This window comes from Xiphophorus maculatus, chromosome 12 (assembly GCF_002775205.1).
Source record: "Xiphophorus maculatus strain JP 163 A chromosome 12, X_maculatus-5.0-male, whole genome shotgun sequence".
Taxonomy (NCBI): Eukaryota; Metazoa; Chordata; class Actinopteri; order Cyprinodontiformes; family Poeciliidae; genus Xiphophorus; species Xiphophorus maculatus.
Genome location: NC_036454.1, coordinates 9,000,757 through 9,024,115, shown reverse-complemented (window position 1 = coordinate 9,024,115; position 23,359 = coordinate 9,000,757). Strand labels below are relative to the sequence as shown.

General features: G+C 36.1%; 1 protein-coding gene across 1 annotated transcript in view; it reads left to right on the top strand.

Moving 5' to 3' along the window:
* LOC102217012 (transmembrane protein 132C-like) overlaps nucleotides 1-23,359 on the top strand; it is a 224,800-nt gene that overhangs the window by 67,386 nt on the left and 134,055 nt on the right. The window contains exons 2-3 of the mRNA XM_005801012.3: nucleotides 14,596-15,011; nucleotides 16,080-16,657. Coding sequence (XP_005801069.3) covers nucleotides 14,596-15,011; nucleotides 16,080-16,657 — 994 coding nt within the window. The remainder of the gene's footprint in view (nucleotides 1-14,595; nucleotides 15,012-16,079; nucleotides 16,658-23,359) is intronic.

Here is a 23,359-nt window from a genome sequence, read left to right as displayed (position 1 = left end):
ACCTTAAGAACTTATTTCAAAACCTTACCAACTTCTAAGCTAACAGAATAAAATGATAACTTTAAAAGAAACTGACATGAAACAACATGCATAGCTGTATGTTTCCACAATCTCACACAATGTTTACTTTTAGCTCAATTTAACTTTTTGTAAAGGCTTGTTGACTAAAGGAAAAAAGGGAACGAAGGAAACAACAGCTAAATTCAGAGAACAAAGAAGAAGTAGGGCAGTTAAAAAGTAAAATATACTGTAGATGGTTTATCTAACAAATCATCAGCAAAAATAGTTATTTTTCCTGCCAGAATTAAAAATGCATAGTGTTTGTCTGTCGGTCTCAGGCTGTGTAAAAAGATTGACCAACAATTTTTGTAGAAGAAATGAAAAATGTCAGAACTGCAAACAAAAAAACTTGAGCTGTAGTTTAAATTTGATGCAATCTTTATGCCTTTTCTTGCCTTTTCTCTTTCAAACAAAGAAAGACTAAAATATTATGTAGATGATCTTATCCAGGGGCTGCACAGTAGCGCAGATGGTGGCACTGTTGCCCTGCAGCAAGAAGGTCCTGGGTCATTTCCCGGCCCGGGGTCTTTCTGCACGGAGTTTGCATGTTCTCCCTGTGCATGCGTGGGTTCTCTCCGGGTACTCCGGCTTCTTCCCACAGTCCAAAAACATAACTTAGGTTAATTGGTCTCTCTAAGTTCTCCCTAGGTGAGAGTGTGAGTGTGTGAGCATGGTTGTTTGTCATGTCTGTGTTGTCCTGTGACCCTGGCTCTCACCCGGAACGTTAGCTGGAGATAGGCACCAGCACCTCTCGGCCCCACTAGGGACCAGGGTGTAAGAAAATGGATGGATGGATGGTCTTATTCAGTGAATATTTGATCAGAGTTGTTTGAAAAACCTTAAAACAGTGATCTTGAAACTCTATATAGCTGAATTTTATCCAAAATATAGTCTCACAGCTATATTCATAATCATGTTCATCATAAAATGAATATTTTATCCCTATTTATCATCCATTTATCCCTAAATGGATGACCTTGTCTCTTTGGTTTTGATGGTTTTTATTCATCTTTATTTCATACTGGTGTTAAATTCAGGTCTTTGAAAGTTCTTTCAGAAAGTGACTGGGAAATTCAAGGTGAAGGACACAAAGACAGCTATGACTGTCAGTTGTGATATATGGTCAAAAATGTTCAATATTACAGGGTCTCTCTGCAGATTTAATTGAAAATACATGAAATGACAGGGATGGAAGGAGAAGAGGTGTCCAATATTTTAAAATCACATTGTTGGAATCAAGTGTAAGTTGATGGTTTATGGACTATGGGTCACTATGTCGTTGTGACATCAGCATAGCTGTAAGTGTCCTTTATTTGAGTCTTCTGTGAGAAACAGGCTTTTTTTTTTTTTAGATGTATCTTTGTTGTAGTTGTGTGAGTGTGTAACATAGAATAGCCTAAGTCTTGATCTTTTCTTAAGAGTGGGCCAAAATGATCACAAGTAATTTTCCTCAAGTTTAAGTCGAACCTCAAGTGTTTGAGATGCTAGTCCAAGTGTAGACTCAAGTCTGAAGGAAATAAATGATTTCTCATCTAGCCTGCAATGTTTTACATGAAGTCATGTTTACAATTGCTTTTTAATCTCAACATTTAATTTAACTTGCAAAAAACTGTTTTGAGCACTTTTAAATTATTTTCAAAATTGTGAATCGCTAATTATGTAAATGCACATTTGTGTTCAATGAAAAATAATGGAGATTAACACATGTCCAGTTTCAAATCAAACCATTTGATCAGAACACTTATATGACGGTTTAGTTGGAGAAACATGTGGCCATAATTATAAAGGTACAGCAAAGATAAATAGATTGTTATGAAGGTTTAATGGCCCGAGGTCTGTGAACATCCTTGACTAATAAATCAAGGACATTTTGTCACAGTAAAATACGTGCAGCAGTGCATCATCTGTCAGAACTGCAGTCTGTATCTTATATACTGGCCTGCTTTCACTCCTTATTATCGGATGATTATTGTTAATGAGACTTGAGAGTCCTGAACTACGATTCTAAGTCACAACCTAGAATTTAAGTCCAACTTGAGTCAAAACCCAAAACTTAGTAATCTCCCCTGTTGGAAGAATTCTAGTTTCTGATTGCATGTAAAAAAAAAAAAAAAAAAAAAAAAGATGAATAATAGTCTTTAGCTAACTCTGGGACAATAACTTTTTAATTAATGTCATTTGTCTCTATCAAATGAAAGTTAAAAAGGAAAATAAATCAAAACTTAGTTGATGTCTCTGTGTGTATGTAATACCTGGGGAAGTGTATATGGTCTGTAGGTAGAAATTGCCATTATGTTACCATTATTGTTGAATTAACCAGACATTATTTTAAACCCTGACTAAGAAATTTGCTCAGAAGTGATGTTACGTATAATTTTTAATAACTGTTCCAGGAGTGAAATATATAAAAAGAAAAAGAAAATCAGATTAATCCTACTTTTAAACTTGCCTTTAAAAGCATTTTAAAATTAAACAAAAGTTTAATTTTGAAATGCAACAGGTGGAGAAATGTTTGCTTATCTCCATGAATAATGAACACACTGGTACAGATGTTGGATTAAAGAAGTATAAAAGCTCATATTAAAAACATTTTGGGGTATTTTAGTCCCTAATTATTGGAGAGTAGATCATCAATGCTGTTTTGTATAAGTTTGAGGGATGCAGCTTTCACCATAATAGAAGGTAAATAAAGAAATTAGATTAACTTCACAACCATTATCACTTTGTTTAACTTTGCCAAGTTGATCAAAGTGATAATTACCATTCCTCATGTTTTCCCAAAAAAATGTTTAAAAGTAATTTTTTAGATTAAAGTGGCTGATGCGTTATGGAAGGAGTGATAAAAAATATCTTGTCTCGTCAGGCCTTAAGTTTAATTTGTATTTCTGCTGTAGAAATCAATGGATAAGAGACATGAAATGAAGGATAAACAGGAATGAAAGCCAGATGATGGAAAGGGATGAGAGAGAGAGATGTTGACAAGGAAAAGAAAGCCAGATAAAGAGTCCCAGGGCAACAGAGCTAAAAGATGCAAGCTAAACGGAGGAGAAATGTGAAAAAGCCTGATACTGATAAAGACTCAGGAAACCGGGGGGGAAGGCAAGGAGGGAGGAGACTGTCAAAAGTGTAATAATCCTTCTCTGATCGGAGAATCAGATTACTTGCACTAGATTCCTGTAATTAACTGTTGAACATTAATCAGATTGGACTAATCAGATTAGAGCTGTAAACAGATTAATGAAGGATTACAGGGGCATGCTGTGCTAAGAAGTCATTTTTTCAAATGATGAGGTATAATGTCTATCAAGCTTCCGTCAAGCTATCTTACCTTTTAAAAATGAAGGAACCAAAGGACATAAAGGGCAATATAGCACATAAAGGGCAATGTTTGTCTGTGTTTAGTCAGTAAGTGGAATATTTGTAAACCGTCTTAAAAAATTCCTATTGACAAATTAGTAATAAAATAAAATTGTGATTAAAATTAAAAGGAATAATTTTCTTACCATATTCTTTAAATGGAAACAAAGATTGATAATACATATTTTTCTTTAACACAAGCACATGAATTGAAATCTTGTATCTTACAAAGAAAATAAGAAATATTGAATTCCATTTCCATCCAGTCTTAAACCTAGCTCACAATTTCTCCATGTTTGACAACAGGAAAAAATACAAGGCGTCTCCTGCGGAGACGGAAGAAAATTGGTTTTGTTCTTGCAGGCCGGTAGCCATGTTAACGTAACATTTAAGTGATCCTTAACCTTTTAAATAAAGTCCTATTACAGCAGCACGAAGGAGTGGTGGCATTTTGTTCAAGTGGAAATCAATAGTCTGCAATTAGATGCTGTCGATGGAGAATGTGCTACACTACAACACAACGTAGCATTACAGAGATATTTATGTTAAAAGTAACCTGTGAGAGGGCTGGTGCAAATGAAGTTTCTGAGCACATTTCACTCCATATGCATCACATCAAGAAGGAATTTACGTATACACTTAACATCCACAGCTCAGGAAGAAGTGAACTGAAATTTGCTTCATTTCCACTCTTTTTGACAAATGTCTTGATAAGATTTAACTGTTTTAAAATCTGTTTACTATTTTGTAGTTATTCACATTTACAGTTGCTTTTAGCTTGTTAGCTTATAAACTAAAAAGTTCATTTTAAAATCTACAAATTTGCTAAGATTAATAATTATAATAAAATATTATAATAACGTAATAAATTGAAGGTATGCACAACATGGACATCTGGATCTTGACAAATGTGACCAAAGGTGTAATGATTTTTTGCAACGTCTGCTTATAATCAGGTTCTGGAAATTAGTCGTTTTAATTGAGACTTAACTTTCCCCCATTTTGTACGTAATAAACCAAAACAAAGCAGTACATAATTGTGAAATGGAAGAAACAATGACACAAGGCCATTAGTTTAAAAATTGTTTATTATAAGATAGACAATTCTAGAAATAAAAATCTAAAAGTGTCTCATTCATTGTTTTTTTTTTTTAGTCAGTTGTGTTGGAGCTAGACTTGTTCTTGTTCGCGCTACCCCCTTTTTTCTTTGAAGAGCAGCTGTCTAATGACTGATTTAAAACCCAATGTTAACCTTTTTGGTCAGGCATGCTAGGTTGACGACACAATTATCTTTTTATCACTGTCAATTTGAGCTAATAAAATAATACCTTCAGCGGATGTTCTCTTCTGCGGGCTCCTTCACTTTTTGGTTCAGATTTTGTCCTATTTTTCTTCCACTCCTTCACTGTCCTATCCACCTTTATCCATTTCTTTTTGCACAGCTCCTCTCAACATTTATCTCCATTAAGTCTTGTCTTGTCCTTCTGCCTTACTTGCTCTCAGTACTCATATTCCCTTTCCTACCCACTCTTCTAGTTCTTTGTCCTTAAGCCCTTCCTCAGTCCTTGTCTGTCCCTGTCATGTTCAGTCTTACTTTTTCCATCTTTTATTTTCCTGCCCTTTCTCTCCCCTTTACTTATCAATGTTTGTCTCTGTTTTAACTCTTCCTCCCATTTAAACTTAACTTCTGGAGATCATCAATATTTCAGGATAAATTCTTCCTTTGCAGATAATCTTTTGTCCTGTATGCTACAAAGCGCATTGCTTTGTTTCTCCTCCTAAGTCAATTGATGCGGGAAATCTTTCAGCTCTATAAGCAGCTTTTATAAGTTGGTCGACTAGCTGTGGATCACTGAAGGATAGAATTGAATGATAGCAAGGACCAGTGGATTTATCACTGGACCAAATTCACACTCAAGGAGTGCTAGTTGAAAGATGTTTCTTCAGATCTCTATTATCATTAACAACTATGATTGGTGACAATCTATAGAGTTTGATGTGCTAAATCCTTTCAAAGTAGTGCCGGTCACGTCATCAAGATAATGTTCTTCATGCTTTGAGAATAATCCTTTTATTTTCATATAAGGTTTACAATTAGTCCTAGCGTTTAGAAGAACTGTTGGTCAAAGGTTTGTGTTTTTGTTTTGTTTTTTAGATTCAAAAATGTGGAAGTCTAGAAAACCTTTTTAGTTGGAAAATGCCCAAAATGATTCAAAGCATTCAGCATCCAGCTCACTGGAGTCAGAGAATGTCTGTAAGCCACCAAGAGTTCTGCACATCCTGCACCCTCCTCCTCTGTTTCTGCATGTGCTGCTCGACTTTCTCTCTGAGAGCCCTTTCCTTTATTTGTTCCAGCTTCTCCCACAGTTGTAGGATTTGAAATTGCTCTTCACACATCTCTGCTCTGATTGTACCAGTTGCACACAAAAAGACCTCATGTCTGGAGTTTCATTAATCACAGCTACAGAATTCAAACTATTTTCAAAGTGCTCATTCCAACATCATATTATTTCCTTACTGGATGTTTCATATTAATTTTACTCGTCAGAAATGTCACAAAACCTTGCAGAGGTTTAAATACTCACAGATTTTGTCATGTTAACCTCATAAATGTCTGAATTTATATCTAATTATACATTGATTATATACAGAATGTTTAATCTTACCATGTTTATTATTTTATAGATATTGCTGTTGCTGAAACAAGACTATAATTGAGTCAAAACGTTTTGATTTGGTGTTGTCTGATCTCTGTTCTACATGTTTTTGTGTCCCCTACATGACTTGCTGCAAACTGTAAATGGGTCCCTATTAGTTTGGGTGTTTTTTATCGAACAGTGACTTTGTTCTTGTCACAAGAGCGATCTGTGAGGGTGATTTCTTGTATGCACAAAAAGGGTAGCGAGAACAAGATTTGAATGTATTTGCATGACACAAAAAACTAGCTTTTCTTCCACTTCAGTCGTATTCATCACTATTAATATACAAAAATGAATACAGATTTAAAAGAAGTCACGACACTGAAGAACGATTGTTTTATGAACTTACTTGGAACATAACATCCTCAACTGATAAATAAAATGGTTGCATTATCCGTGGAAAGAAAAGAAAAACATTAAATTCATCTTCTTTATTCCAACAAAATGTTTTATTTTTGAACTTCTGTGAATCTGCTTCGACCGTTCAGGAAATGACAAAGGTAAACTTTTAAATATGAAATTTTCTAGATGCCTAGAAATGCCTGCAAAAGAAGACAAGTTGTCTTCTTTTACATCCTGTCTCTTTCCTCCATATTCTTATAAAGAGATTCACAAACAAAGTCGGTTGACGTAGACCAATGATTTGTTTTATATCAAGAAAATATATGTAGTAGTGGCATGGCATTTTTTCTGTTCGTTAGGCACTCCTTTTGAAAAAATATCATTCTACAGACCAAAGGGAAATAACTGGGACGGTTTAAAGACAAGCTGAGTACTGTGAAGCCATATATAAAGGTGTAAAGAAAAATATAAGAAAAAACTCTTTTTGATATAATACGAAAAGGGAGATACTGGATCCAACCCAGCATGTTGGAAAAGCTGTGATGGGGGTTAGAAACGGAGGAGCAAAGTGTTGGTCAGAGCATAGCTTGGGAGATGTGAATTCTTTGACCCAGTGACAAGGACATAAATCAAAACCTGGTGTAAATGTGTGTGGCAGTATTGGGAATTTTGAAACATAGGGTAGGCAAAATCCAATAGGTAACTCTTTGACAAAAAACGAAAACAAAATCAATCACTGTAAGAAAACCTTTTTTCAGAAGACCATTATTCAGAAATCTAATTTAAGTTTGAAAACCTGAGATATCCTCAAACAGATGAGCTCTGATTTACTCAGTGATACAAAAAAATGATCATTCCAATGAAGTGGTGGTTGATTTTTAAACCAGCTAACATGTAAATACATACAAAGATGCTTAAGTTCTCCATGTACTGAGAGATTAATTGCCTTTTTGCACACATAGTTCTGTGCATTCTGTCTGACAAATATGTAAAATATTTCATGTGACGCTCAAAATAATCAATTAGTTCTGTTTCTCCTATCTGGAGGATACAGAGGAAACAGTGTTTTCTTTCAGAGGTAGAAAATCTAATAGTACTTGGAAGGGAAGCAGTGGAGGAATTGTCCCAAGAACTCATTGAAACTTCTTAGTCAGCATCTCCACATTAACCAGCTGTTGAATGGCTCAAGAGCTGATGGTAGTCTCCACCAGTTTGTTTTTTTTACATTTCCTGTACTGCTGAAGTATACATTAAACACATTAATCATAATATCTGGCAGAAGACCCACAGCTTTGTCATATGGATTACAGAATGGTAACCATGAGTCTAATAGCACTGTGTCGTACCTTTATTACAACTCTTCCACAACTGCTGTACTTATCTTTATTAAGAGTTTGCTTAAAAATCACAAGTGAAAGAAAAAAAACAAAAAAAAAAACCCCACAACTTTCATTTTTATGCAACAAGGGATAAAATGTGTGGAATTTAAAACAATATGTTAAGACTTTATATTTTAATTCACTGTTCTTTTTTTTTCATTTAAATTATGTTTTCATCACAAAATCAACAAGTGCAGGTTTGCTCATAAGAATTTCAAGACTCTTAAACTTTCTTTCACTTTAAGTAGAGGAGTGTGCAGTCTCTTGTTTCTTCATTTTATTTTGCACCTCCAGGCAATAGTTTATCTGTCATGTTATGTCCACCAAATCTGAAATATTTTAAATTCTGGTATGATATCTTTTTATTAAATTTCAAACATACAAGTATTTTAGATTCATTTGTGGCTCACGCTGTTCAGTCTGAGAGCACATTTTGACATCAAAGTCACCTTTTTCATTACATGTGTTTTTGATATTACTCTGGGGGAACTAAAGCCTAACTCAGTCGGTGTGGAACAAAGAGTGCATATTTGAAATATTAGGTTTCATCTTTAATGCTGAAAAAAAATACAATTAGCACCTGAAAGAAAAGCCTGGGCAGAATTATAGCAAGCCAGACAATGGAAGAATGAGAGCCCACCAAAATAAACTCTCATGATGAATGCACTGCTCAGAAATAGAAACCTCATCCCTCTTTCATCTTATCTCTTCCCACTAGTTTTTCTTCTTTTCCTTATGTCTTTTTTTTTCTCTTTCTTTGTTCTGTGACTCAAAAAAAACATCTCTGTCTTGCCATTTCTCTCTACAACTCTCCCCTTCGCTCAGATAGACTGCAATCTTTGAAATCAATAGTGTTCATACTTCACCAAAACTTCATCTGTGATGGATTTACTTTCTAGACTGTCACCGCACGCAAAATCAAACTGCTGTTTTGAAGTTTCCTTGTCAAATACTTTTCAAATCTGAACATTTTAGGTGTAAATCAACACTTGTGTTTTTTTGTTTGTTTGTTGCCCTGTTTCACATGCTTAGGATATACAGTATTTGCTCCATAAAGAGAATTTACAGGGGAAAGAACAAAAGAATGACAGAAAATTTTTTTAGGGTTGGCATACTAAACTATAAAAAGAGATTTGACAAAGTGACTTGAAAGTAACTGATGAAGATAGGAAGTTTTTTGGGGGTTATTTTTTTATACTTTCTGCAATTTGCTGTAAAAAAACAAAAAAAAATCAATAAACTAAAGGAAAAACCAATGACTGGAAAGAAAATCTATATTAACAATGTATTATATGTAGACAAATTGGACTATATAACTAAACAGTCCATTTTATAGGATATTTAGGGTTAGAAAAATAAGCAACTGAAAATGAAACTTAAGTTTCAAAACATTCATAATTCATGAGCACAAAATCATCAAACAAGTTAATGTCATTCACATCTTTGTTCAAGTCTGGCATTTTAGAGCTGATATGAATATATTAGTCTGTCTGAATGCTAGCTCACTGATTTTAATATATCTATAACCTGAGACATTTCCACCTTACCGAATTAGTTTGTGTGTGAGCTTGTAATGTATCGTTCCAGAGACATTTCATTATGTTCCTCTTTACAGAATACTGATTTTACACACTTGAATCAGACATATCAAGAACATAAGAAAAAGCAACCCTCAATGTGTGCATATGTGTGTATCACTTTAATAAAATGTCATATTAATGACATTAATATGATCTAATATTTTACCAACACAATATCAAGCAAAACTGATGCTGTTATCACATCTTGGTATCTTTCCTCCTGACTAAGACCCATCTGGCTTTGCTCTTGCTGTCTTTCTTTCTTTCTCTTCCTGTCCTGCACGCTTCAGTGTGTTTTGATTACTGGCCGTGTGTGAGCGTGTCTGCACTTGGAAATAGAGCAGGATGGGCATTTTTGGGGGAGAAAGAAGGATCACAGATGGGCCTTGTCAAATCTCTGTACATCTGGCTTTATTCCTGTCCAATTTTGCCCTCACACACACACACGCACGCACACGCCGTCACTCTCTCTCTCACAGTTTCAGGTTTATGTTCAGTAAACTTTCTTGATTGTGAGCAACCTTCCAAAAGAACACATATGCGCGCTTTCAGACTTTTAAATGGCTAGCAGACGCATTTTTATGCATGCATGTTCAGGAGGACTGGATTGCTCAGAAATCCACTTGGACACACAGAGTCAGTGGGTCTGTGTGTGCAGCAGGGCACAGCGGGTATGGACTCCTGTTGTGTTTTGTGGTTGCCAAAGTAATGATGCCAGAGAAACTGGACTTTGCCAGTTTTAATTGTAGCCAAAGACATACCATTGTAAGGATGATGGAGTGCCAACTCTGACTTGTAACACAACGCCCCCTATTGAGCCAATGGCTGTAGTGACTGGGAATATTTCAGTTTCCTTCTATGTAGATTATTAATAAATACAGTTAAAAAGTAACACTTATTTTTATGAATTAATGCTTTCTCTTGCATTTGTGAAAGATTGATAATATTGCAATCAATAATCATAGTAAAAATTCCTTTGATTTTTTTCAGACACAAATGGCTGAAAATGAATAAACATTAAAAAAAAACATTAATAAATAAAAACACTGTTTAGTATATCATTGTGTTTCAGACTCTATCCAAGGGTCAAGTTGTGCCTGCATGAAAAAGCTCTGCATGTATGTGTCAGGTGCTCAAGGTCCCTGTACAGGACTCTGACATATGCTTCACAGGATTCCTGTGGATACAGAAACATCCATGCAGACACCTCAAGGACACCCATAATGATGGAAAATGAATGAGGGAAGAAAACACAGAGCTTGCAAAACCTAATGTGCTGATGTGTTGTGACCATATGATCCATAGCCTGTGATTATTTTAAGCCTCTCATAAAAAAATTTCAGCCTCTAGGGATAATGTTCTCAACCAAAAGTAGCAGCAGGTATGTGTCTGTATAACAATGACTTCAAAAAGATGCAAAATAGTCTCCAAAGTTGTGGAAGCATTCAGCTGCTATGTTTCCAAAGAATAAAATGAAGTCATATCCCATGATAACATGAAATGTATATTTTATAAAAATCTCTTTCATAAAAAAAAGAATACGGAAAAAAAAAAGAAATATCCTTTGTCACTCGGTGGGGATTTCAGGAGTACCAGCAGCAAAGTGACAGGCAAGTGGAAGTGCAGACTGACACAATGGTGAAAATACAAAAACAAAAATAACAGTAGACTATACAGTAAGACCAAATTTCCAGCATAAGAAAACATCTGTACAGTTATGATTTAAAGAATGAATGGGGTAACTTAAGATTTTTCACAATATGCATATATATTTGTGCATAAAAGCAGATTATTTTCAAGAAATGGAAGAACTGTGCAAGTAACAGCAGCTTTTACTGCTGCTGAAGCTTCAACTTGTTAGTAAAAGTGCTGGTTTCAAAGACTAACAGCTGCTGGGATGAAGGATCTATGACAATGCTCCTTTTTGCACCTAAGATGCAACAGTCTGTCACTAGAAGATCCCTCCTGTTCTGCAACACCTTCACGCATGTGCGGAGACAGGAGGAGGTGTCCTCCACTACCTGAACAGGGTTAAAGGCGCATCATAGGACCTCTCTAAGAGAGGGAAGTTATTTGACATGGTTGGAATTTCACTCCCAGATGAGAAAGTAACGGATGTTTAGGAAAGCTATAAGTAACTTGGAATACCACAGGCAAATGGCAACCATGAACGGATCATACAGCAACAGCCAAATACAGGCAATGACTAAGACATGTTGTGAGAAATCAGCTCAATGGGAAGAACAAGGTCCAGGCAATCAACAGCCTGCCTCGCTAGCAATCAAACATCCTGCTGGGACAATTAGGTGCCCAAATGAGGAAATTCAGACCGCAGAAAAAGAACAAGAAGATATTGGGAAGATGGCCTGAAGGGATGAAGTGCTCAGTGAATGTGTAATATTTGGAAGCTGGAAGAGAGGAACAATCCTTGAAGGAAAAACTTGAAACCACTCTCTCCCTTTCCCGCCAAAACTTTTATTGATAAGCAGATAGAAGCTGCTATGATTGATTTGTCAATGCTACACAATGGAAAGATCAGGAAAAAATGGTCCAATACCAAGTGCACAAGATTTGAGTGGGGACTCTGGCCAGCCCATTCCACACTTCCAGTCAGAGAAAAGCTATTGGTAAAATTAAGAATTATTTTAAGTTATTATTTAAAAGCTTAGTCTGACAGGACTACAGATATTATTGGGGTTATCTCTGTATTTTGTGTTGTTTTGTAAAACGACTAATATGTATAATTTTAAAACTTGAAAAATTATGCTATTAGATTTTCTTTTTATGTTTTCTCACATTACAAGAACACTTTAGTAACTGTGTTTAACTGAAATTTTCAATTTTTCAGCTCAATAGGCTGTACTCAATTTTTTTTTTCTTCTTACCAGTCATCTTAGCGTTCAGTCAAACATTTTATTCATGCAGTGCTTCAAATCCATTTACTAAGACTGCGGACTGGACTGGAGTGTAATTTTTGGTGAGTCATGTGCAGCCACCTCGTGTAACATAAAAATGCCAAAACCACCACCAGTTATCCAAATTGAGATCTTTTGTGCAAATTTTCACAGACATTTTACCATCTTTTCCTCTCTCACCCTGTACTTGTTTCCTACTTCCTCTGGGTCTGTCGTCTTTCCCCTATGCTGTTACTTGCTTGCTGTCTGATGTTCCTTCTGCTTGTCTCCTCAACTTTAAACTTATCCCTACGTGCCCAGGCACCATAACCAAAGAACCTGCTTACTCATTTTTACAGAGGTAGCGGTTTATTCCGCTGCTCTTGTTTTTTGTGAAGTCGCCTCAGTATGAATTGCCCCAGACAGCGCTACTCTGTCCCACCCTCATTATATTTTCACACTCTGCTTCCCAAGGACACATAAAAATACAGTCATGCAATTTCCCTCACAAACTTCTCATTCTGCATGTGCATTTTTTTTGTTTCACTACAATTGGAGTAGAAACTTATTTTTCTGTTCATCGTCTAAGAAGATAATAGATTTACAATGTCAAATAAGTGTTGAAAACATTTAAATCTCTTTTTACAGTACATCGAAGTATTATAAATGCCAGGTGCACTCCCATTCATTTTAATACAACTTCCTACATTTACTCAACCTAATTTTTTCTTCTGTGTTTAATCACCTGTGTTTGATGTAGCTGTATGAAGTGGTTTGGAGCTGTGACAGCTGACAGACACACATGTAGATAAATTACAGGACTGCAGCACAATCATGTAACTTATTCTTTGCCATTGTATTATTATACTAGTTGCCCATAAACCATTTATGAAATGGTTTGCTTTTAGCATTTTAGAGAACAGTAATAAAGCTCGTTGCACCTTTTACTCAGTTTTTCACACCTACATATTCTCTTTTGTAGCATTGAATAACTCTGTAGAGCTAAGGGATTTACTTGTTTTGTACATTTTTTATCTATAAATATGCAGACCAGTCGACATTATTGTTTTACCCAGACACTTCCATGCCTTAATGCCATGTTTAAAAATGCATCACTTTAATAATATAAAGATCATTCTATAAATTTGGGTTTGGCAACCAGGTGCCAACCTCACAACTACATGTTTATACTTCTCAACGTCTGAGGGTCTGATGCAAATCTCTGCCCCCTGTAAATGTCTTCTAGCATTGCTATTGAAATAGGAGACGAATCCTGGAGTGATGAAGGGGTAGAAAAGTAGCAGACAGCAGGCAGAGAGAAGTAGTAGCAGGATTAAATGACAAAGGGAACATACAGATTAAATAGGCCACAAAAATTGATAAACCACATCTGTGAAGATCACATCTGAAACTGCGGCACAGCTGGAGTTGCCTGAACTAGCTTGAGGGCACCTCAATTTCATACTACAGGAGGAGTATCCGATTCTCCTTTTGTCGAGCAAAGCTGCCATGGCTGTGCTAAACAGACAGACTCAGCCTGGTGTTTGCTAAGCTGTCAATAATACAAAGAAAAACAGACAAAACTACAATTCTTTTTTGCACTCAAATCAAAACAGTCCCTTTTTGTATTACTTATTAATTTTGCAATACTAGTGAATGTGCTTTGATGGAAACATTTCCTAAAATTTGCATTTATTTCCTTTTTTCAACATGATTAAAATGGAAAAAAGACAAAGAATACACTTTGAAATGTACAAAAATCTGATTTCAGTATAATGAAAAAAACTACAAACAAGCAATATGCCATTTTTACATATGTGGGGCCATTACTCATAGAATTGGTGTTAAAAATAGTGATGCCTTAATGCAAGCTGTGATGTTTAGGCAATACCTCATGGACACAACTGTGGGCTTATGTTTCTATCAAAATGTCTCTGTGATGCAACAAGTGTTAGTCGCTCCATACATTATGGCCTTTGTGTGTGTCAGTGAATGGAGATGTTTGTGTGAAAGAAGCTGATATGCGTGCGCATGTGTTTATATCAGAGTGTGAATAATCAGAGTGTGAATAAAAATTCATTGCAATGGTCATTAAAGATGGATTTATGCAACGTCAATTTTATGTGAATAAATTATTTTCTGCTCTGGTGAACAAAGAACACACAAAGCCAGGTTTCACCAACACCTTTAAGTATAATAATGGTCAAACTATTGTTTGACCTTTTTATGCTGTTCCTCTCTTCTGTTTTTTTAACTTTTGTCCTTTGTCAATTTTTCTCTTCAGTGTCTGACAGCTCGTTAGGAGCAGCAGGGGGTGGACCAGGCACAGGACCGGACTTTTCCCAGCCTCGTTTCTCCTCTTCCCTCCCGACCTATCTCCCAGTCCAATGCCAGCTAAGCGGCACTGACTCTGCCTTCTTTCTGCGGGAAGCTAATCAGGAGGTCATGCGAAATGGAAGCCTGTCATCACGGACTGAGCCATTCTTTCTTCACCAGCTGGAGCCAGGCGTTGCTCTACAGTCCCAACCCAGTGTCAATTGCAGCTATGGAAATCTGAGCATCGAGCAAATGATCCCAACCGAGCTTCTTCGAGGTCCTCAGCCACATTTGCTGACCTCAGTCAGTCAGGTGACGATGAACTGGAGGATCAAAGGTCAAGTGGTGGTCCATAAAGTGGCGTCAACAAGACGATGGATTCAGGTACATCCCAATTTGTTTTATCACTTCTTTGGTTTTTGGACTTTTCACATTTCATATTTATGAGGGGGAAAAAAAGTTGTTTTCTTGAAAATATCAGAACAAATTGTACATTAATAGAGAACATAATTTTCTGAGTTCTCTCTATAAGTCATATTTGCAAATTTTATGTATTGCATATATTATCTAGGATTCCTTTGCTTAAAAACAATAAACTTTTATGGTAAGAATAAGTGAGGGATTTTTACTAAATCCCTTACCTCCGGTTGAATCTCAAACTGGCCAATCGGTAAACAGAAAAAACGTGAACAATTTTAGTCTGCCTACGATTGAAGGTTGGCAATGGCAGCAGAGAAAGTGAATGAAGCCATTCAGTCTGTGTTGGCCACGCTTCCAAATATTGAATTAACACTGCCACCTTGTTCTGCTCAACATCGAACTCGCTCATTGCATATGTCATAGCTGTTTACCGTATTACCCAATCAATTATATAGCTGATTGGGTAATTGATTCACCCAATCACTAGTTGATTGGGTGAAATTTAAAACTTTAACAGAGTCCACCCCTCCAGCAAACATTCATTTCTCAACAACTGGGGGTCCAGAGCCTCTGTGCAAAACAAAGCGTAGAACCAGTGGTTTGTTTTTACCACACTACTTCATTCCGGGTTATCTTAAGGAGTTACCTTGATAATTAATTCTGCAGTTCACTGATTTTAAAATAGTTTCCATAGAAACTTGACACTCATCGACAAAATTGCTCCTTCAATTCTGATTCCAGCAATGTAAACATACTTGATTTAATAAAAGCACATATCCATTCTGTAAAGAAATATCAGTCCTGCAGCAGATGCTTTTTATGCTTCTGAAGGAAAACTAACAAAACAGACAAATACAACATGGTGAAAAATTTAATTCCAGTTATAATTAAGAAAAGTGGACTACGACTGAAGAGAGTCAGTATCTACTGAATTTTTTAGGTGTTTGGTTTTTGTATTCTGGTATTGATGTATTTACCTTTACTATCTTAATCTACTTACTTTAATGTTACATGCATTTGTTTTCTCTATAGGTACTATTTTATCTGATTGGACGCCGCTGGGATGAGCCTGACCCACTTCCTAGATCCATTCTCCCATGTGTCCGCGCCTTGGCCGTACGTGACATCAATGAACCAGCGCCTTCAGCAGGCTGCCGTCTCACGGGGCAATCTGGCATCTGTGTGGTCCGTCTGGAGATTCCACAAGCTTGGTTTACACCATCACAAGGGAGAAAAAGACCTCTTGAAGTGTCTCTACCATCAGTGGATGTGTACTACTCAATCATCCCAGTGGAAGGGGCTGGTCAAGACTGTCCATCCATTGTAAATGAGCCATGGAAAGCTCAGAGTTCAAATGTCGGGCCTCTTGGAGGCCTGGGGATTGGTCTTGGAGGACAGTGGGGTACTTTGGACGATGGAGGCCTTCAGGACATGATGAAAGCTGGTACTGTGGAGATGAGCATCGGCCCAGTTTCTACTAAGGGAGAAAGACTGCAATTAGATGAGAACCTGGAGGTACTTGTACCACCAAGTCCGCTTCGACTTGGCAAAACAGTGGCATTTGGCATATACATGAAGACAGATTCAAACCTGGAACACTTCACATTGAGGTAAGACCATAAATCTTTTGTAGAACATTTTTGCTTAAACTGGTTAGAATTTTTGGCTATTTTTGGCTATTTGTTTCTGTTTGTTTGTGGCTTCGCTATATCAACCTACTCGTCTCCTGCATATGTGCCATGTTTAATTTCTCAATGCTACCACCTCCCAAAGTTGATGGCTGTCACCTTTGTTTGCTCAAGTTTTTCCAGAAGTCAGCAACACAAATAGTAACTTTGCAAGTATTTATGGCAGATCCAACAGAAACGGAGAGACAGAAATCAAATACAGAGCAGGAAAAGTGCAACTGGGACTGAAAGAAAACTGAAGAGACAAAGAAAGAAAAGAATGAGTATAAAATTAGAAAATCTGGGTTACAGAAACCGGAGGGCAGTACCCTTAAAGGGTCTCAGGTACTCCCACAGTACATGAGGTTTTGACAGAGGCCGAATATCTGTGTTCGACTTATCCCTTTAGACAGCTCTTTTGTTCTCTGAGACAATAAGTTCACAACCACTGATCTAGAGTAAGCATGCATATCTTATTCTATCTATTCTGCCTCATTTCAATAACTTCAGGGATTTTAGGCTGTCAAGTGACAGATGTGCAAATGCATCATTCCACCCAGCAAATAGCTGAGTGCCTGGATCCATCATACAGTAGAGATAACAATACTTTTCATGCAGTTAGTTATAGTAACAAAATTTAAAGCAGTAACATCAAATAGCTCTTATTCTATTTCTATAATTTGCATGCATTTATACTTTTACTTTCTCTACCAGTTTGCTAAGGGGAGCCATTGAACATTTTGGGTGGAGGGGGTGTACACCCACAGTCCCTCCTCAAATTAATTGTACCGCAGTTGCTCACATTGTTATTTAAGTTTAGCTACACATTTTTTAAAGACTTTAAAATCATAGGTTAACTAACATTTAAATGGTCAATTGACTGAACTTATACAGATACAGTTGCCAGCAAGGTGCTCAGCCTGGAACAATTCAGTTAGACAATATTGTAAGTTTTTGCATGAAAAGCTACATATTTTTCTCCCATGTCGTCTGTGTGGCTCAATGGAAGTTGAAATGGTATGAACAGTAAATCAAAACATTGAGGGGTTTTTTCCACTGATAATGTTTTGGTAAATACAGATGTTAACCAGGAAAGCAAAATGTATTCCTCTCATTGCTAACAATTAAAACTAAAATATCTTATATTAGAATTTAACACATTTCACCTATTTTACTGCTAGTTGAAAAACATGCTGTTGTATTGGTTGATGGTACTAATACCAGTTTATTTTTACATTTAGAAAACCACCTTTTGTTAAGAGCCTTACATTATAAAAAAGAATGTACATTTGTGTTAATAATATATATGGATGTGATGTTATTTTAGGAAATTTGCAGTGGATTTTCACTGTTCTGTAGATCAACACAATTTTTACTTCTGTCCAAAGGTTTTCTTGCTCATTTTGGCCATACTTAAACTTGGGAAATCTTAAGAAAACTTCTGACATATGACCACATGTTGTCTTGTTTCCTTAACCTATTTTTATATAATTTAACAATACCAAACACCACAGAAGTGCAGGAACTTCATTTCAAAGTGGAAGGCTGAAAGTGGATTTTCATTAACTTAAGTGAAGTCACACCTCAACAGCTGTGACAAACCTAACATGAATCAATAGGGTACTGATTACACACACTCAAAGAAATCAAAAACAGGCTGGACCCAGTAAAGTGTTCACTAAGCATTAACTGAATGTGCTAATATGGATAAGAGGCCTGAGACTGGGAGTAGACAAAGTTGTGAATCAGAGTATTGATCAAGTGTTTTACGTTTTTTACACCTCTTGATGTTGCACCTGAATATATAGTCTTCCCCACTCGCTGGAGTTGAGTGGGTTATTGTTATACAATTTAAACGAAGACTACCATGATCAGTTAGGGCCATTTATTGATGATTATACAGGCTTTGGCACCAAATTACACTATTTGTTCAAGCTATAATAATTTTCAGAATCATTTTTTCATGTTTACTGTGTCTCCTACATGACTTGTGGAATCTGCAAACATGACTTCTTATGGCTTTCCTGTACAAAATGCTTTCGTTTTGCCACTTATCCGTAAAGAATAGATTTGTGGAGTACACAACTCTCCTGAAGGCATTAGTTGAACTGGATTTTATTTAATAAAAAGAGTATGTCCATTTCTATTAATTTTACCGTAATGCACTATGCTGTGGGGGTCAATAAAATACACTGAAGTTTGTTTGTGAGATAACAAGATGCTGAAAAGTTCATTTAGGGTGTGAATACTTTTGAGACACACTGTGTAAGGTTTACATGAAATGAACTTCGTGACAATGTTTCTGCCTCCATCCATGTTCACTTAAAAGAACCAAGGAAGTTGGACAACATATTTCTTCTTTAAATGGCTTACAAATGCTGCACCTCTATGGTATATTTGGTAAGTTTATTTTAGTGACCTAAGGCTAACTATATGGAGCCAACAACCTTTCATTCAACAGTTTTGTTTCCATTGTTCTAGCATATCATCTCTGCCAGGTGAAAATGTGATTAAGGGAGCAGAGAAAGCAGGTTACCATAATGAAAATCACTGAGTGAAAGTGACATTTATCTAATTAAGTAAGAATTTGGTTACGCATTGTTGTCTGTTATCATTGTTTTGATTTGAGAACAATTAAAACAATGAGAAGTTTCAATAGACTAGGGGCATTATCCAAGATAAAGGAAGCATCTTTATTAATGTGATTAAGCCATTTAATAGTACATTATATTTGAATGAATGATATAAAATTTCCCAATGACAAATGGGGATAAATCTGCATTTCTTTTTGTTCAACATCTTCAGGTTCATTTGAGGATAGTGAAGGAAAAGAGAGTGTGACTACACTTTGGTGCACAATGTTTTACTAGTTGCTGACATACACAAATACACCCACAGACAAAGAGAGGGAAAATAAATTACTTTATCTTTGTACACATTTTCTTGCCATGCACACACACATCAACATTGCACAAGCATCTTTGCTATATATAAAAGTCCTGTATGCAAGCATGAAACAGTTGCACACGAACATACAGTATATTCTGCACTTACTTAAATGGACGCATGCATATAGAAATTAAAAGGTCACCTCCATCATTGCCTTATAAATTCCTCATCTTTATTGTATACTTCTTATAAGATTTCTATATTTATATGTCTGAAACCAGAAATCAGATCTCTTCTGTTTTTTGGTCAATTTGAATTACCAGTTTCCATTTGCTAAATGACAGAAAATATAGCTAGAACATATATATATCTTTTTTTACTTTAGTTTTTCTTTCATCAGACCCCATGACATGTCCCCAGAAATGAAGATATCTGTGCCTGTGTGGATTTTCAAACTGCAATCTGGCTTTTTATATTTCTTTAGAAGTAAAGGTTTCTTCCTTGCTGAAGGGAGATACAGGACACTTTCTCACTGTGAATAACAACACTTCTCATCTTACCAGCTTCAGCTAGCATCTTCACAAGGTCTCTGGCTTTTGTTCTGGGGTCAGTCTGTACATTTCATACCAAAATATGTTTATCTCGGGTGGGAAATATATTTGTAAATGGATAAATTCTCATCTATACCTGTTTCCATTTTTGTGAATTTAAATAAAAGTGCAAAGGCTCATTTTCACACATTCTAAATATTTACCATTTTTTATTGTGAGTTAAGCTTTGTCTGTACATGTGCGTTTCTTACCTGCAATTCTTGCCCCCTGCCTGTGCATGCAACCTGACGGATAATCTTCTGTGTCAGAAGCACAGTTAGACATGTAATAAGGCTTAAGTGGATCTCATTTGTGTGCGATAGTTTTGTGCATGCGTGTATTTATGTGTGTGAGACATAATAAGCCTTAAGTGTGCTCTATTACACTGAGGTGATGTGATTATGATAAACTGCTGAGGAGATGGAGGGACACGAAGAGAGGATTGAGCCAAGAAGACAGACAGAGGTTAAACACAAAGGTAGAAAAAGCAAAAATGAGGAACAATATTTTAACAACTCAATATATGAATGGAAAAGATTGATAGGGAAGGGAAACAGAACAAAACATGTCACACTGTTTTGCTCTTACTGCTTAAAGTAACAGACAGATGAGTAGCTCATATTTTATCTATTGCATAGGGTATCAGTTCTGTGCTACTTATAAGAGAGGCATTTACACCGTCTGCCCAAAAAACTCACGCTCTGGTATTTTTTGGGGGGACCACAGTAACTTTGTTGATGGCACCATTCACTCTTGCATTAATTTGATAAGTTTCTGCAATGTTAAGATTTATTCCATCAAGAGTACCATTCATTTTTCACCAAGATGATCAAGTTAAACCACTGTCCAAAGCCTTCTCCAGCACATCCCAAGGATTCTTTGTGGGATTGAGGTTTGGACTCCAAGCCTCTAATCGATGTTCAAAAATGATGCCCATTTGTACCACTGTACCACTTTTACCCAATTTCAGTCCAATAAATCCTGGTATTGTCATCTTCATCAAGGAAGAAAAAGACATTACTGGAATAATCTGTTCATTCAGTATATTCAGGCTGTGTCCTGTGCTCAGTCTTTGACCACATAATGTGGCTGTACCACGATCTGACTCACTGCAGCAACCCTGGATCAAAACATGATGATTAGACATGATGGGTACATCATTTCGCCACCCCTCTTCTTACCCTGATGTACCCATCACTCATCATTTTGAGAGAGGGAAAATCTGGACTAACATACCTCATGACCTGCTTCCATTGCTCCAAAGTCAGTTTTTATGCTCCCTTGAAAATTGAAGTACTTCTCTGGTTAGTATCACTGATCAGTGGTTTTCTTATGACTACACATCTGTGCTGTCCCAATCTCTTGACTTGTTTACCCTCTTACTTTAACTATTAAACAGTCCTGACTTCCACCAAAATGCTTAAGTGGTTTTCAATCACAATCATTCAGGATCACTATGACCACATTTCTTCCTCTAAGGTAGTTCCACACTTTCCGTACAGTTTTTAACAATGCAATTGACAATTACCCCAATTTTAATTGTTCCTACAATCTCTTTAGATATAGTCTCTGCATGTTGCATGCCAATAGACTGCACACAATTATAAGACAACTGGGTATTTTAACCTTATCATTTTAGGCACATTTTCTAACCCCAAGCTAGATAAACTTGAATGCTTAATGGGTTTAAGCATAGCAGGTGATGTGAATCTCTTCAATGAAGGAGGCTGTGGCCCAAGGAGATCAACACCTTCTATCAAGATGTTCATAATTAGGTAGCTTCTGTTCGTTAGACAAAATGGGACAAAAAAATACAAAGTAAAGACTTAACTGATGCCAAATAGTAAAACAAATTACCAAATGTCTCACCAACGTGATCACAGAAAGGAGTTTAAAAAGACATCCAGTTTAATATTTTTAGAGCTGTAACAAGTTCTAAAAATATCAATCATGCCATAGTTTTTACTATGTTATAAAAAAAAAGCATTGCTGAAAACCTGTTTGAATGTGGCAGCCATCATTTTTTCTACATTATGGACAAATGATAAAGCAACAAATGTTACATGTATGAGAATATGAGTAGCAAGAACACACAAGGATTCAAAGACCAATATAGGCACCAGTATATACTGTTATGAGACCAGTTTAATGGATAAGGTGATTATTTAGAGTGCTGCTTCTAAAGAGCCTGAATCCTGTTTCAATGGACATCAAAGATTACTTTTCAGGAATGTGATAGATGGAAGAAAAGAAACATACTTAAAAAAGAGAACCGAGTGATAAATGTATTCTATTTAAGTACAGTTATTTTTGTGTGTGATGTGGATACATTTTTGCAGTGAAAACCAATTTATTTGCATGTAGATACATAGATTTTTAAAGATTGAGGCTTATAGCAGCTAGATTGAGCCTTATATGACAGATAAGCACAAATATTTATCCAAAAAATGAGTAAAATGCTTGAACATTTTATGTGCAACAAAGTGTTGAATGGAAAAAAAAATGGTTATGAAGCTGTCCATCTACTTTTACCCAATTGTCATATGTTCATCAACAGCCAACATTTAGAAATGTAAGAAATATTAAAGCAACTTAGTCTACATTCTTCCAACTGAATGAGCATTTGAAATTAGACAGACAGCAGAGCTACGGACTGGGTTTATGTATATACATGCTTTTCTGAGGCTACTTTTTTGTCATGCAATAATTAAAGTTAACTCTGTCAATCACAATTTAGTAACATTTACTGGTTTGTTGGTTTAAACTGGTATTCAAGAAGTTTATTCCACTAAAGATAAAATGATTTCATTTAACTTGGACCAAAAACATTTGACCATTTGAGTAAATTTAGTGGTGTATGACATAAGAACAGCATAAGGCCAAGCCTTCCATGTGATAAATACATTTTCAACTTGTCACGACATTTAGACACACATAATCTTGATAATTAGCCGACTACATGACAGCACAGTTAGACCCCCTTAATGAAGCAGATACTAATCACTTTGACCTGCAATCTGTTACCATTTCTGCTTGCAAAAAATGCTCCGGAAAGCATCATTTAAAAGTTTTGAACTTTTTACAAACAAAATAGGGTTATACATATTTTTTCAGTTTTGATCGCTTTCACATTTCAAACATTACGAAGTTAAACGATTCTTAGACA